This window comes from Amborella trichopoda, chromosome 2, assembly GCF_054954075.1.
Source record: "Amborella trichopoda isolate Santa Cruz 75 chromosome 2, AtrichopodaSantaCruz75HAP2 v2.0, whole genome shotgun sequence".
Taxonomy (NCBI): Eukaryota; Viridiplantae; Streptophyta; class Magnoliopsida; order Amborellales; family Amborellaceae; genus Amborella; species Amborella trichopoda.
The window spans coordinates 32640577-32657326 of record NC_142337.1 but is presented as its reverse complement, the minus strand read 5'-3'; the positions used below and the strand labels follow the sequence as shown (position 1 = coordinate 32657326).

The window sequence follows — 16750 nt, the reverse complement described above, 5'->3', positions numbered from 1 at the left end:
CACTTACATGGTGCCGAAGCCCCCTATTTTGGTGGGATAGAGGAGAGAGAGGCGTGGGTAAGGTAAAAGTAAGGGAAGGTAGTTTAGGCATTTTTTTGTTTTTTATTTGGTTGAGGGGGTTTTGCATAGAAAGTATAGTTTGGGGGAAAAAGTGAGAAAAAAGTTAAGTTGGGGGTAAGTTACATAAAAAGTGTAGTTTTGGGGGTTTTGTAATTTTCCCTAAAAACATATAGTGCAAAATGACATTTTTACCCTTGAATAAATAAATATTTCCACCATTGAGAGAATAAAATAACAACCCTAACTACTTTCCTAAACTATCCCTACAAGACTACTGAAACCAAAGAACTAGCTTAGAAATACAAAAAATAAATTTCTTAATCCCAACAACTAAAACTCAAAGAGAAACCCAAATTTGTCCAATGTGCCAACATCATAATCCCCTTGCTGGAAAACAAACTTGTCCTCGAGTGTTGAAGAAGGCTAAAATAATTTTGCACCTAATCTAAAATCTCCTTCAACTTTCTAAGAGTATAGGTGGTAGGGAGAAACCCTTAAGAAACAGATCATGATATGTATGTTAAGGAATTGATACAAAAAATATCAAATTAAATTTCCTCTAAATTTTACACTAAAATTTCAAATGCTACTTTCTAGCACTTAAAGGAACATTTTAGCAAAATAGACAAGCAAACTGCCAAAGTAGGTTTAGTCATCGTATTGCTCTGCAATAGCTTAAAAAAGAGTGGTCGTAATAGATTTTGATTTAAAAGCAAAAGTTAGCCTATGGAAGGAGCAAAGTTCAAATCCATGACCCCCTCTCCCTCTACCCACAGATGATGTCAATTGCTTGATGCCCTTCAAGACACCCAGTTTTGTGGGTCTCCGAGGGATTTACCACTTTGAATGTGGTTTCCATGCTAATGCCACCAGAATCAGCCCTAGAATGAACCGAGGAACATCCTAGCAATAAGCACTTCTAGCACTTAACTCGTTGTCCAAACTAGCAACCTATTGATTCTTCTTGGAGCCCTAAGTCTCGTTCTTCATCGAGGATAGGATCCTCATCAAAAATAGGCTGACCGTCAAAGATAGGATCTCCCACGAGATCAAAGAGTGGTGTGTCCACTTGAAAATCAAAACCAACTTGTTCTTCACTTGCTACTAGTTCTACATCAAAGATCGATTTAATCAACATCAAAACCAACAAAAAAGCGATCCTCAAGGGGAAGATATTTGTTGGGTTTTGTGGCCTTTATAGGCCTAGAGAGTTTATAAAGATGATAATTTATAGTGGAATATGGACTTTATGGGAGTGCGTGTTGACTAACTATGGGATGGGTGATTTATGGCCTTGGTCAGTCCAAAACCTTTATCCCTGGACATGTGGCTCTACTGAAAAGGGTTTACAGTGGGTCAACCCTTGTTGAGGTCAGAGAGATGCCCAAGGATGACGTTTGTAGGCCAGGAGAACTGTGTGGTCGGTTGTGTGTGGTTGTAGGCCTGTGAGAGCAAGGGCCAAAGCCTTAATAAATTTCCGCACCGTATGTACACATGACAACCGCATTACTGGGAAGCAGCAATATAGAGCGATACATGTACAGGTAGGTACATAGAGAGAGCCCCATTTACACTGTGATGACAAGTGCTAGATTTTTTCTTAAAGGGAGGAACTGAAATCCACATTCCAAGATTATGATCCTGCTGTTTATTGTCTAACTTTGATAAGCCAATCATGAGCTCCTGAAATGAGAGTATGGTCATAGGTGTTCATTGGGTTGGATAAGAAAATAGAAGTGGATCATGGTTTTCTAGGGCGAGTGGAGTGCCATTTATTGTCATTGTTTTTTACCCATTGGTACCAGTCCACCCCTAGTGTATTTTATTTTGGTATTATAAATGTTTGTATAATTTTTAAATATTTTAAAAATTTTAAAATATTATTTTGATTGTAATTTTCATCAAAAGAGTATTTATGAAAATTTCAGAACTTGAAATAACACATGTAGGACCAAGGATCCAATCCCACATGTGTGTGTATATGTTTTATGTGTGGGCCCACGTGCCCCTAAGGGGGCCACGCCACTTTTTTTAACAAAAAAGGGGCACGCCACCTTTTTAGCAAAAAAAGGGCCACGCCACCTTGTTTTTAGCAAAAGAGGGGAATGCCACCTTTTTAGCAAAATGGGGGGCACGCCACAAATTTAGCATAAAGGATCATGCCCCACTTCTTTTTAATTTTGTTTGAATTTTAAATTAGTTAAAGTTAAGAAATCTTTCTAATTTCAAATAAGATTTGATTTCCTATTCTATGGGTGTTTTTAAAATTCAGATTATCCTTGATTATAGGTGACCTAATTATGAAAAAAAACGATTATATTTCAATTTTAAATAGGTGCTCGACATGGGTCAAAATCGAACAGAAAAAGTTTTTTATCTTTCCACCTAAACTCAGGATGACTAATTTGTAGGATGGATGGCTCTGATTAAATCTCTTTCACCCCACAGATTTCCTAAATTATCCGAAAGATCTATTTGGAAATTAGACATACCTATGGAAATCCTATTCAAATTGAGAGATATATTTCCTTCTATTTAAACACCTAGTTTGAACCTCTTTCAAACACAACAAGATCTCTCTCTCTCACGCCCCAATGCAGCAAGGCCTCTCACTCCCTCACACCATCTTTCTCTCTTTCGTATCAAAAAAGGTCACGTCCCTCACTTGCCTAAGAGAGAGTCACGCTACTCTCATTCTCTTCTCTCTCCTTTTATTTGAGTAACTTCTATTAAATGGAAAGAAAAGGAGGAACTTTAAAAAAAAAAAAATGGTTTATTGTATTTTGGAGAAATGAAGGGAGACAACCAACCTAGAGAGAGATCAACTCACTAGCCTTACCCTAGTTTGTTTCTATAAGGTTACTATAAACCCTAGTTGATTTTTTAGCCCTCTAAAAACCCTAGAAAAAGAAGTATTGCCTGAAAAGCTTCTCATCTCAAAATTCCCATCAATACTTAAAAGAGTAAAAGTGCACCATCGGTCAGGGAATCGAGTGTGGGGTGTACCAAGACCTGTGAGGGTAACTCCAGACAGTAAGTACTTCCAGTATTTTTAATTAATTTTTCAATATTATTTCATATTTTCGGTGAATTTTTTAGAACTATAGTGGAAGTTTGTTTCAAGCTCCTGGATAGTTTCTATTTCTTTTGGCAGTAAAAATAAAGATCATAGGTCGTATCTAGAGTATTATTTTAATTTACACCAACATATAGTGGCCCATACAAGTGGAATTCAAGTATTTGGAATAAAAGTAAAAGTAATTTTTTTGAATTTAATACCTTGAGTTCCACACACACCTTTCAATATTCACCCCTCCACTAGTTATGAAGTAAAGCTTCACGTTTTCTCTAGATATGGAGAGATTTCTCATTAGTCGACACAAATCTTTAGAATTCAAATCCGACACTATTTTGAGCAATCAATACTCGATTAGAATAAGTTGGGTGCACCTGGCCACACCAGTTCCTCGCCTTCAATTAGAACGGCTTTGATGCAACTCTCACCTCAATTCCTTGAATCACCTCATTTGATCATAAATATCTACCTATCTACATCTTGCATCCATGGCCATGGCCTCCCCATGCTCCTCTAGCAACATTGCACAAAGTTGCAATGTTTTGGGGGCCTTGGGGAGGAGTCTGCTTTGATCCCAGATGATGTAGAAAAGCGAGCGATGGAAAGGAAAAAAATACAAAGATCTATTAAATTCACTAAAATTAAAGAGAAGCTTACAAGCTTTTATAGCTCCCAGAGTTGAACTGCAGCTTATACATCAAATAATATCCAAAACTATTGTCTAAACTCTCCCTACTGACCCTTATTTATAATAAGACTCGTACTTAAACAACCCTAAGAAAACATAAATTGGAAAAAAATGGGACTCTTAACCAAATAATATGAAATGAAATCTAACCCTTGACAAAATTAATATTCCGCATTTGACCAAATAAAATAATGACCCTAACTAGTTTTTCAAAACTGCCCCTAAAATCCTATGGAAATAGATGCCTGAAAATAAGCACTAAAGTCGAAACAATAAAAACCTTAATCCAAATGATTAAATCCAAAGAGAAACCCAAATGTGCTCATCTCGTGCCTGAATTGGATGTTCAGTACAAGAAGAAAAATATAATTACCTGAACTGCTGAGGCGGGTCATTCTTTTTATGGATAAACAACAAAAAACTACCAAACATGCTATACAAATATCAATGCCCCTATGATGTGTACAAATTACAAAGTAAATAGCACCCACCTTCATTATATTTAGAATAAGAAATGGATTTGCTCAAATTTAATTTGAACTGGGCTTATGGGATCTTTATCATCAACTAAAAGGCACTGGCATGGGCAACTTAATCCAACTTTCCTGTGTCGTATTCAAAGTGTGTCTTCTGATGAAGTAATCTCACATGCATGTCGAATCGATGGTACACAGGAGCTGAATGCCCTACAGAAAAGAAGGCATGGACATATTTCCTAGGTCCAAAAGGAAAGACAAAGCTGTAAGCAATAAGAAACAAAAGTGCATAGCTCAATAGAAAGGTATTGACAAGGTTACCAGCAACGGAACACCAGAGTAGACAATGAAGAAACCTTTGTGCCAGATTGTAAGATTATTTCTATTTGTACTCTATTGGCAGCAGCAGTGGCGAACCACAATGCGGATAATCTCACTAAAGCTGGAGCATGTTCTGGACCCGTAGTAATTATTCCAACAGGAACCTCCTTGGCAACATTTTGTGCTTTGGTCCCATTTTTTGTTTGTTGGACAACAATTTCCTCCCTGTATACTGTGATGTACGGGGTTTACCATTCATTTTTTAATAGGTTCACTTAGAAGTGCATTTTTTGGGAGCTGTAATGAGCTGAATGTCCGATTCGTTTTTGTAACTCATTTACATTCAATACAACAAGTTAACCACCCACTCACAAAAAGAAATAAAAAAGGTGGCAAAAAAGAAAGAAACATTTGCATCAAGTGCCAAGAATATGTAACTTATCATCATACCAGTAATAGTGGCTATGAAATGGCTAACTGATGTTAAGATTGTATTTCTACAAGAAGTCAACATGGATATTCCCTCTGGAACTTAACAACCTAGGATTCAAATTAAACTTGTATGCAAACTCGTTTGTCAGCCAAGAGAAAATTTATCTAGAAAGAACTTGATGGAAGAAATTAGGGAGTGTATTTGGAGTACAAAGATTGAAACTGTGCCGGGACCACATGGTTTTGGGGTTGAGTTCTATAAGTTTAGTTGGGATATTATTTGCCATGATTGTTTTGCAGTGCCCAGGGATTTCTTTAACAAAGGCAAGCTCTAAAGGGACGTTAACTCTACTTTTATTTGTTTAATCCGAAAGAATAAGTCACCTTGTACCATGAAGGACTTTGGGCCCATTGATTTATGCGATGTTCTTCACAAAATCATGAGCAAGTTTTTTGTTTTTTTTTTTTTTTTTTTTTTTTTTGGAGGTTCAATCATGAGCAAGATTGTGGCTAATAGACTGCATACAGTCTTGGATGCTCTTATTATGCCCAATCAATTGACATTTGTGAAGGGTAGACTCATCACTCATAATGTGTGAATGGCTAATGAAATTGTTTCAATGTGACACAAACCAGCTAGCAGACCCAAAATGTACCTCCAATTAGATCTTAGTAGTGCCTACAACAGGGTGTACTAGGACTTCATGCTGAAGCAGTCGAAAGCTTAGGGGTTTCTTGATAAGTTCATAACCTGGGCGATGCATTGTGTTAGTACGCCTAGCTTTTCCATATTGGTTAACGGCTCGCCTACAAGGTTACTTTAGAAGCAAGCAGGGGTTGCGACAAGGAGATCCTTTATCTCCATACTTATTCGTAATTGAATGTATTTTCTTAGTTGGTGGCTGGAAGAGGGCTTTAAAAATGGCTCATTGCCAACAGCTTTCCCTTACTCAAGCTATGGGGTTTCGCAACTACTATATGCATATGACGTCCTGAATTTTTGTGAGGTATCTCCTAGGGCTGAAATTGTGGTTAATAACATCCAGGATTCTTTATGTGGGGCCACGGGGCAAAAACTCACTGCCATGAAAAGCAAAATTCTATTCTTTGGTGGTGGTGATGGACTCAAATCAGAAATTAAGCATATTCTCCATTTTGAGGAAGGGGGTTTGCTAGAGAAATATCTAGGCCTACCCCTTTTTCATAGCTCCCTAAGAAACTCCCACTGTTAGGCTCTAGTGGGGAAGATATTTGCTAAAATTGGGTCCTAGCAAGATTTAATGCTATCTTTTGCAGGCAGAAATCAAGTCAATCTTAAGTGCTTCTTCGATCTACTCTCACTCTATCCTTCCTCCTGCCGGTTCGCACATCTCAATGTTTTAGAGAGATGTCAGTGGAACTTTCTTTAGGAAAGTACTTTAGATATGTGTAAAGGAATTAAATCTTCTAAATTGGGAGACTATCTGCCTTCCGTTTGAGGATGGTGGTCTTGGTATTAGGCATGTACATGATGTGAACCTAGCTGGCATGATGAAGAATGCTTGAAGGCTGGTTGCAAACCCCTCCTCGCTTATCTCTAGATTTTTCCAACACAAGAATTTCAAAAACTCCTCCATTGGGCTATCTAAAACCAAGAATTCATCTCATGCTTGGAGGGGCATCTCTTCAAGTTTAAATAGACTTAGGCATAATGTTAAGTGGGTTCCATCCATTTTTGGGTAGATCCATGGCCATTGCAGGTCTCTATGTTGGACGCATTTGGCCATAACAAATACTAAGACTTGAGTCTACATCAATGTTCGCAAAACTGGCCAGTCTAACCGCTAACCGGCTGGTTAGATCGCAACCAGCCAACGACTGGTTCCGGTTTTGGCCAGTTTTGGTGGTCACCCAGTATTTTAAACTTTAAATATAATACTACTTCAAATTTATATCAAATACATTAGAATGGTTTATTGGCTAGCTTTGATGATTGGTTCTTATATGAATCAAGGTTCAAATCCCACCGCCGAAGTTTTCTTTTAAGAATAAATTCTCGTTTCGTTCATAAATTCTCGTTTCGTTCATAAATTCATTTTGTGGGTGTTGTTTTCTTTTAAGAATTCGTTTCGTTCATAAATTCACTTCGTGGGTTCCTAGAATCCTCTTTGAATGAAGTCCTCTTTTACACCACTAACGTCCTTTATTACACCACTAACCATATGCCATTTACCACTTAGTTGATAGAAATAAAGGCTTATATTATATATAACATAATTTTTTTCTTCATTTTCTTTTAAAAAAAAAATCCCTAATTTTTTTCTTCATTTTCTTTAAAAAAACAAAGATCATTTACCTAAAACAAGGGATTATTTTCTTTAAAAAAAAAAGATCATTTTCTTTAAAAAAAGAGTTGGTTAAGTCGATTTCTTTAACACTATTTTAATATTCTTTACATTATGGTAAAGATTAAAAAATATTTTGGTCATTGATACTCATTTTTATATTTTCCTATCTTTTCAGAAAAATTTTAAAAAACCTCTAGGCACAAATCGACTCATTATAATTTTTGTTCTTCATTTTCTTAAAAAAAAAAAAAGATCATTTTCTTAAAAAAATAGATCATTTTCTTTAAAAAAAAAAAGATCATTTTCTTTAAAAAAAGAGTTGGTTAAGTCGATTTTTTTAACACTATTTTAATATTCTTTACGTTATGGTAAAGATTAAAAAATATTTTGGTCATTGATACTCATTTTTATATTTTCCTATCCTTTCAGAAAATTTAAAAAACAACCTCTAGGCACAAATCGACTCGTTAAAATCCATTTTTTCATTAATTTTCAACTTCATTTGAGTGTGTTTTGTTTTAATCACATTCTTTATATGCTTTTCATATTTTAGTAGATTTTTTTTGTATTTTTTTATTTTTTAATATTTTTTTAATCGTTTGGGACTTGCCCGGTTAAAGCGGTTGAATCAACCGGTTTACCAGTTAAGCCGGTTAAATCGCTTCCAGGCCCATGTCCGATAAACCGTTCCGGTTCGATTTTGCGAGCACAGGTCTACATGCAAAGTCTCATCTGGTTGACTTTCTCTCTATTAATCCCCAACAATGGTGTCTGCCTAACCCCACCACTAGGCCATATTCTTTGCGAAGAACTACAACTGGGCCTTTGATTAAGCCTAACAAACGGTGAAGTCTTTCACAGTCCCTCTTCAGCCTTTTGATGATTTCCTTTTATGTACTCACTCCTCGGATAGATTTTTTTTTTCCATTAAGAGCTACATTAGACATAGGAGCCCCACCATAGAGATCTTCAAATCTTTATGGGCTTCCCATTCCCACCCTTGGGCCAAATGGTTCACTCCAAAATGGGTGTTGTGTCCATTTTCTTTTTAACATCCAGAACGTGATTCTGCGATTTCACTCCAAAATGGGTGCTGGTTCACCCAAAACACAATTCCGTGATTTCGATTCATCACACAGCAAGGTGTGTAGCAGACAGCATAACTTCAAAAAGTGATTGGTGTAATAGAAGGATTAATTATTGACTCCACTCTTGGCCAATTATGATGCAAAGTCACCAGGAGTGTAATTGCTGCCACTGTACTATTCGAATAGACTTCCGAAGTTGTCTCTAAAGAATGGCATGGAAATATGGAGATTTAAATAATTCAATTTTTGCTTTCCTTTGCTTATCAACTATGTCCAAGTCATTCTGGAATAACCATGAATCGATGTAACAACAGTTTAATTTAACACCATACAGTATTTCCAAATGTTTATTATTTTAATGGCCATTAGTTTATAACGATAACGTCCATCTGGAAGGGAATTTCCTTAATAATTCGAATCCAAATATGTAGTTGTGAATTCATATCTGCGTTACAACATTGAAATTGCATCAACAAAGATTAGGGGAGTAAGTCATGGATTAGTCAGGTGGAAACTGAGTTTGAGTATTTAACAGTAAAAATTCTAAATCTCAATTATCATTCGAGAAAGTTCCCTAATTGTCCAAGAGGAATCTTAACAAAGACTCATGAATGGGCCAATCTCAGTTTTCAGGAGATCACACCGCTCATGCCACCCAAAAACTTTAATTTTCCAAATTAAAGAGAGTTGGAGCAAGTCTTTCATAGATTAGTCACATGGAAACTGAGTTTCAGTTTCTTGACAATAAATATCGAGTGCAAAAACTCAATTAACAGCAGGGAAAGTTCTCTATTTGTCCAAGAAGAATCTTGCACAAGAGTCATGAATGTGACCACCACAGATATTGGAGGAGTTCACACTGCTGCCAGCCAAAAATTATCTTTTCCCAAATCATAGAAATCTTCCTTTCGTGATCTAAATCACAGTCACCCAAATCATACTAAAGAAATGGAAGAGGTTGGAATTTCAAGGAAGAACTGGATGGATTGCGAAGGTATTGTACTTTCAAAGAGAGTTCCTCTGCATATCTGATCTTCCAAAAACTTAGATTTCTCGAAGATCCCTCAGACTTGGAATAATTGACGTTATATGATGAGATTTCAGAAAAGCTTTAGACGACTTGCCAAAAGCTGGTGGTAGTAACTTATCATGGAGGGAAAATATGCTTTTCCATGATCCCCCTAACTTGAGCAAGTTCCGAACGGCCCAGGGAAGGTTTAGAACTCTATAGAGGCCCTTTTTGGGTCCAGCTTTAGAGACATTTGGCATAAGCATAACTTAAAGTATAAAGTGTGCAATCTTCGAACAGACATGAAATGAATTTAAGGACATTAGGGCTCCTTAATGGGGGACAACTTTTCACTACTACAACTTTTCCAAGTGATGTTGCACCAAAACAAGTTGGTTTTATTGCTTCGACTGTGTTTATAGGGTTTGGTTTTATTGCTTCAGCTGTGTTATGAGGCATGTTTTTGCCAGATATATCATCTCACTTCAGGGTTTGAAAACATTGGAAATAAATCCGAAGATGATCTTTTAAGAGAAAAATAATAAAAAACTCACAAACAGAAACTCTTAGGTTTCAGTGAGACCCAATGGATGTCTAAAGCTCGTATTGACTCATACAACTATGGGTGCAAGTATTGTACATATGAAAATTAAAATTGCTTTGCTGGAACAGGCATCGCTAGTACATTGTGCTTTTCTCAGTTATATTTTTACAAAGAGAAGAGTTTGTACTTGAGTATTGGACCATAGTATTGAACTCTTATTCCAAACATAGAAAACCTGCAGTAGAGAGGGCAGGCAAGATAGGGGGTGTAGTGACCTCCTCTCCTTGTACTTGGAGATTAAAGTTTTTCTTGGCGAGTGAGTTTTCTTCTTTTTTTTTTTTTTGGGGGGGGGATGGTTGGGGGAGTGCGGCAGGGGGGAGATTTTGCTTCTAGCATAATTTTTCGATTCATGATACTTGCATTCTTTTTGTCTTCATATGCTGCATATACTAGAGGTTCAATTGCTACAAAATTGGTGTATCCTTATGGCCTGGATTTGTTACTTTCTTTGGCTTAGCTGGCATTTCTTGATCAATATTCTATCGAACAATCCTCAGCAATCATTTTCTTATGTCTAGCATTGAGCTAAGAAAAAGATTACAAATAAAACAAATGGTTCGACTTCAATATGCAATGTGATCACTTATGCACGAGTTTGAAACACAAATGTACCCTATCGACATTAAAATTTTGAAAGAATGTTTAAAGCTTAAGATGTTTTCTGCTTACCCCACGCTGAATACGGTTAAGCATCTTGGCCATATCCAAGTAACCTTCTTGAGTAAATGCAGCATTCCATCTTCGTGCACTGAGAGTTTTTCCAGCCTATGTGAACAATGGACTTAGCTCAGGAACTTACTTGACGGAAACAAAATCGAAATAATTACATGCACATATATGAAATGATTGAGAACCAACAACTCAAAAATGGCAAAGATAAGTTCCAAAGACAGAGAGCTTTAGGCATCCAAGACTCAAGATTTTGTATGGTTCATTTACAAGACCCTCATCCATATTGCTTATATCATCAAGACCACCTGTGACTATGATCCTTGTGAGACAATCGAATAAATAGGTGATTTGTCCATCACTAAATTTAAGAACAAAAGTATCTTATCACCTAAGAAGAGACTAAAATCTACCATGAAAATCCATACACTAATTAGAGATACCTTCCTTTAGATCTTTTTTTCTTTTGATAAAACCCAAGGTGAGGAGACCTATGCAAAAGAGAGTTACCATGAGAGGTTTTTATCATCTTTAAGACGGAATTGAGCATATAAATAATGCTAGTGCCTAGTGGCATTTGTTGGATACAGAACTCTATAGATACACAATAAAAAATGGCTGACAACAGCTGAGTTATTACAAACCAAATGCAAATGGTGTATAATAAAGGGCACAACAGACTGCTTTAGAACTGAACTTCTTTTATAATTTGTTACTCTAGAATAAGTACAACAGGATCCAGTGACTAGTAAAAAAATTCAGCTTCTGTAATTGAAAACAAGTAAACTTTAAAATGTCTAACCACGTCAACATGTTTCATATTCCATTCCAAAACTTAACGTGTCAAGGTATCTCATTTTCCCACATGCTGCTATAAGGACTTGATCAAGAAAAGAAAATACGACGATAAAAAGAAGAGGGGTAGTTTTGTTGTAAAACCATGTAGCAAAAAAAATGACACAAAACAGAAGCCTCAACCTAAGTTTGCCATTATTTTTCCCATATCAGGCTTAATATGGTCTATTCTTTCTTATGCATAGAAAGAAAAATAACACAAAGTTAGAATACACAAAGAGGTATTCTATGTCTGTGATTCAAAAACATAAGAGGCATTCTATCTCAAGTAAAATTAACTCAAAGTCTACTTCATATTTGTTTTTCACTAAATTCACGTGTACGAGTGGGTCCCTAGCCGTTGTATTATAGATGAAAAAGAGTATATGATAGGTGAGAATTAACTGGTTTCACTATGTACTCTCTCACTCCTCTATGTATTTAATATCTTTGCTATATGAGCCCTATGTCACTTAAGAGAACTTCAGACCCTTACAATCTAAGTTGCCATTATGCCAGTCTTTAACTGAATAGAAACCCTACAGAAGAGAGGAGCCATATCATAACCGAGATTGATTCATCAATAATTGGTTCACCCAAAAACATTGCCCTTGCAAACTTTGGCACTGGAATACACATATTAATTCCCAAAATGCTGCAACCATCTAAGTGTAGAAGTTCATGTGACCTATACGTATTGCAAGGATGAACAAATAATAATAGAAAGTATATATTAGAAAGATCCAGAGTTCAATTGTAATAGATAAATTATTTATCATACATATTAACTGTTTCCACTTACCATAAAAATTTCACAGCAGAAAAAGTACATTTTATAGCATCGGACAACAAAAAGCATGACCAAGATATTCAAAACAAAAAATCTGTTTGCATAGCAGAAAAAATAACAGAGAAAAAGCTAAAAATGAATAGGCTCTTCATTTCTGTAAGACCGTGATAAATTTTTCTTGGAAAATTTATCAAAATGACCATAAAAATTGTCCTAATCAACATTTTACCCATTTTTTTACTCATTTGGAACTATTCCACCTCGTGATCATGGATCTTGTGATGGTTATTTTGAAATTAAATCAAATAACATGGGTAGATTGTTAAATAGTTGATCTCTCATAGGTATTTGGATAGATTTCCCTTTTTAATGTGAATGTATAAGAGATAAAAGCCATAACGCAAATATGATTATTGTCTCCAAAAATATCATACTGAAATTTATGAAAAGACTTCTCCCAATCTGAAATGGAAAAAGTAAAGGATATTCGATAGCTACTGAAGCCCAAACTAGATGTAAAAGGATTTTTAACAAATTCGAAGATCCTCACTTTTTTTATACTTAAAAATCACATATTTTCCAATATTAAGCATGAATGGGAATTAAAATAGCTTTAAATCATATTTAATCATGAACTCCACTGAAAATAGCTAAAAATCATTCCTTTTTTCCATGATTAATCACAAAATGGCCAAAAATAACTTTCCTCCATTGTTAATCGAGAAGTTCGAATAAAAAATAGCTATAAAGCATGATTAATCATGAACTCCAATGAAAATGGCTAAACATTATTCCTTTTTTTCATGATTAATCACAAAACCATGAAAATGGCCAAAAATAACTTTCCTCCATTGTTAATCGAGAAGTTTCAATCGAATTGATCAAGAACAGCTTTCCTCGTTGCTTCATCACGAATTCAAGCGACAATGACCCAAAAATTGAGAAGAAAATATGCGAAACAAATCAAGAAGAAAACGAGTCTTACCCTGATCTTGAAGCGAGTCTTTGGAACATCGGTGCATTCAGACCGAATAGCATAGAAAGAATCTGTAACGCCGTTATCCCTCCACATCATGAACCAAAACTCCAAAAATTCACCAAAGAAATCAAAAGAAACAAGAAAAAAGGCCTTTGCTTCACAGTTATTCACTCAAAGTCCAAAGAAATACACAGAAAATTGGGGAATAAATACCATAAAATACCAAAAATTGGCAAGAAAAACCACACCAACACGCTCGAGCTGGATCCCAAGGAGATTTATAGATTGAAATTCGGGGGATCCAGAACGGGTGCAGGTGGGTTGAAATATTCAGAGAGGGTGAGAATTTGCTCAAGATTTAAAAATGATTCGCAAAAATAATAATAATAATTAAAGAAACATGAAGGGGAAAAGTTAAAAATTGTTTTCCTTTTCAACTGAAGGGGAGAGAGAAAATGCAGTCGCCGGTAAAGAGAGCGAGGGGTTGGGACCCACTGATTGTCCGTCAAACAGGTCGCGTGAAAAAGGGCCGATGTCGCCGTTAGTCTGAGTCTGTCCATCTTTGGACATAGCAAACGAAGTGGACTGCCGTTAAAAACGCTTAACGTCCTCCGTTAACAAATCATTAGTTTATTATCTATTTGCCTTTTTAATTACTGAAAATATGACTGAAAATACATATTCCCATTACTAATAAAAGGACCCAAATGTCATTGACTCATTAATTTTGCGTAAGCATCGCAATAAACGTCATCAAAACCTGATGGAGTCGTTGGATTTGTGGTGCTGCCAATTTGTGACTCGGCCAAACTCAATGTCGGACTGAGTTGGCTGGTTGAGGAGGCGGCCAGTTTTAACTAGTTTGATCAGCAAGACAAAATCCGATAATTTTTCATAGGATGGATATTGTAGAAATGTGGGCATGATAATAAATATATTTTGTTAATATAATTTGATCTTAATTTTTAAAGTATTTATAATCTTTAACATAGAGATCATGAATATAAAAAAAAAATATTGAAAACTAAAAATAATAATTATATAAAAAAACATTTGGACCGTTAGTTACAATTATTTTTAAATGGACCACCTGTTTGCATCCACTGTAAGACGAATGCCTTATATCTCTAACCACATATTATAGAAATGTGGTCAAGCCAGATTGAAACAATTGTTCTTTTTAATATATTGTTTAGACATTTTTATTTTTTATTTGTTGAAAATATAATAAAATTGATGCGACTCAGGGTGAGACTCAATTTTACTAGACCAAACTTCTAACCGATCTGGAGGTTTAGCTAATTGTACAAATTGTTTGACTAGTGTTTTAAAAAATACAATTGATAATTTGTTTGACTAGTGTTTTAAAAAATATGATTGATAAGATAAATTGACCTTCCAAAAATCCGGTCTAGAACAGCAAATGCCACTCATGCCAGTTTTGATTGACAATTCAATTGACTCTCTTTCTTCTTCTTTTTTAACATTACCAAATAATTTCCATTAAAAGAAAACCAAGTTACAAGATACAGACAAATTCACTGGAAGGAAATAATCACCAATGAAGATTGGTGTACTCTTTTTGCAAGACAATCAGCCTCGGCATTAGACTCCCTGTAGCAATGGTGGATTTTAGCAGTTATAGTTTTGCGAATATCCTATACCTCATGAAAAATTACAGCCTACCTCCATGGTATATTAGCTTTGCCTTTACTATAAGCTATAGTGTTTGCTGAATCCCCTTCTATGATCGTCTCTCACTCAAATCTTGACAAGAGTTTAATGCATTCCAAAAGGCCTCTAGCTTCAGTTTCATTAACTATAGTGACAACGCAAGGGCCAGAATATGAACAAATAATATGCCTTATATGGTCTCTTATCAATTCACCTGCACTTAGGTTTCCAAAAGAGCTTCCAGCAAAATTCAGTTTGTGTGCATTAGCAGGTGGTGGTATCCAAATTGCGCCCATTCAACTTGATCTAGGAGAAGATAAACTAGCCACTGCCCTAGGATTAGAAATGATCTAGGTTTTTAGGATGAATTTAATATCTTTATGTGTAGAAAACCAGTCTGCTGTCAGTGCCAAAATATTGGATTTCAACATCGAAGTATCAGTGCTCAGCCCTTCAAATATTTTTTTATTTCTTTCCTTCCATATATCCCTAAGAATACTCACCCAAATTGATGTCCACAATATTACACCCATCTTTGAGATACCAAGAGTAAGCCATTGGTGAAGAAGCTGACTTATATTTTTAGGAGTATGTATTGAAAGGTTTAGACACTGACGAGCCCAATCCCATAAATTCATTACAAAGGGACAATCAAGAAAAAGATGTTGGGCCATCTCATTATCAGCTTTACAAAAAATACAGACATTAGTTAAAATGAAACCCTTTTTTCTCAAGTTATCAATAGTAGCTAGTTTATCTTGGCACAAAATCCATAAGAATAATTGTACTTTTAAAGGCACATGAAGCTTTTTTATCTTAAAAATTCCAGCATTTAACTATCTACTATGATCACAAAAAAGGAGATCATAGGCTGACTTAACTAAAAAGGCTCCAGAGTGATGAAGATCCCAAATAATAAAGTCTTTTGTATTTGGTGAACATTTTGAAGCATTTCCATAAGCTTTTGATATTCATCAATAAATTTATCAGAAACTCTTCTATACCTGCAAGGTAAAGACCAAACAATGTTAGTAGAAAAACCCCCACTAGCCTATTTAACATAAGCTAATGTGTTACTAACTTTGACAAACACCTCCGAGAATAAATATCTCAGTAGGAAGTCACAAAGTCATTTGTCAAATCAGAATAAAGTCTTTTCCCCATTGCCAGTCACTTTTCGAAAATATCTCAGATATATAGATCTATCATAATCAATAGCTCCAAACATGAGCCAAAGATGACTTATTTTTCAAACTTTTGATTAAGCTGTATAAAACATCCACCCTATACTTTTCTTTAAGAGCCTCTACCCAAAAAGAATTCTGTTGATTAATGAATTCTCCACCACCATTTGATAAACAATCCAGAATTCATATTTTTCAACCATCGAACTCCCAAACATCCTTTTCTCATTGGTGCACATACTTTCTCCCAACTTACCAGATGTAATTTCTTCTTCTTTTCATCATTCCCCCAAAGGAAATTTCTCATTAAACCTTCTAGACGCTTAACAATCTGTTTCGGTATCCTGAATAAAGACATATAATAAATTGGTAAATTTGACAAAGTTGATTTGATAAGAGTATTCCTTCCTCCCAGAGAGAGAGTCTTAGATTTCCACAAATCTAACTTTTTGAGAAATCTTTCAATGATGGATCCCATTTAGACCTCAGAGGATTTGAATTCACAAGAGGAATCCACAAATACTTGCAAGGTAAACTTT

The 16750-nt window shown here is 35.5% G+C and overlaps 1 protein-coding gene across 2 annotated transcripts in view; it reads right to left on the bottom strand.

The window, feature by feature from the left end:
- The window catches only part of LOC18421658 (rab GTPase-activating protein 22), a 47685-nt gene extending 34000 nt beyond the window's left edge, over positions 1 to 13685 (bottom strand). For both annotated transcript variants that reach the window (XM_006826397.4, XM_088858315.1), the window contains exons 1-2: positions 13360 to 13685; positions 10751 to 10846 (exon numbers count right to left, since the gene is read on the bottom strand). In XM_006826397.4, the coding sequence (XP_006826460.2) occupies positions 10751 to 10846; positions 13360 to 13449 (186 nt within the window). In that variant the 5' untranslated portion in view covers positions 13450 to 13685. The remainder of the gene's footprint in view (positions 1 to 10750; positions 10847 to 13359) is intronic.
- Between the last annotated feature and the right edge of the window lie 3065 nt (positions 13686 to 16750).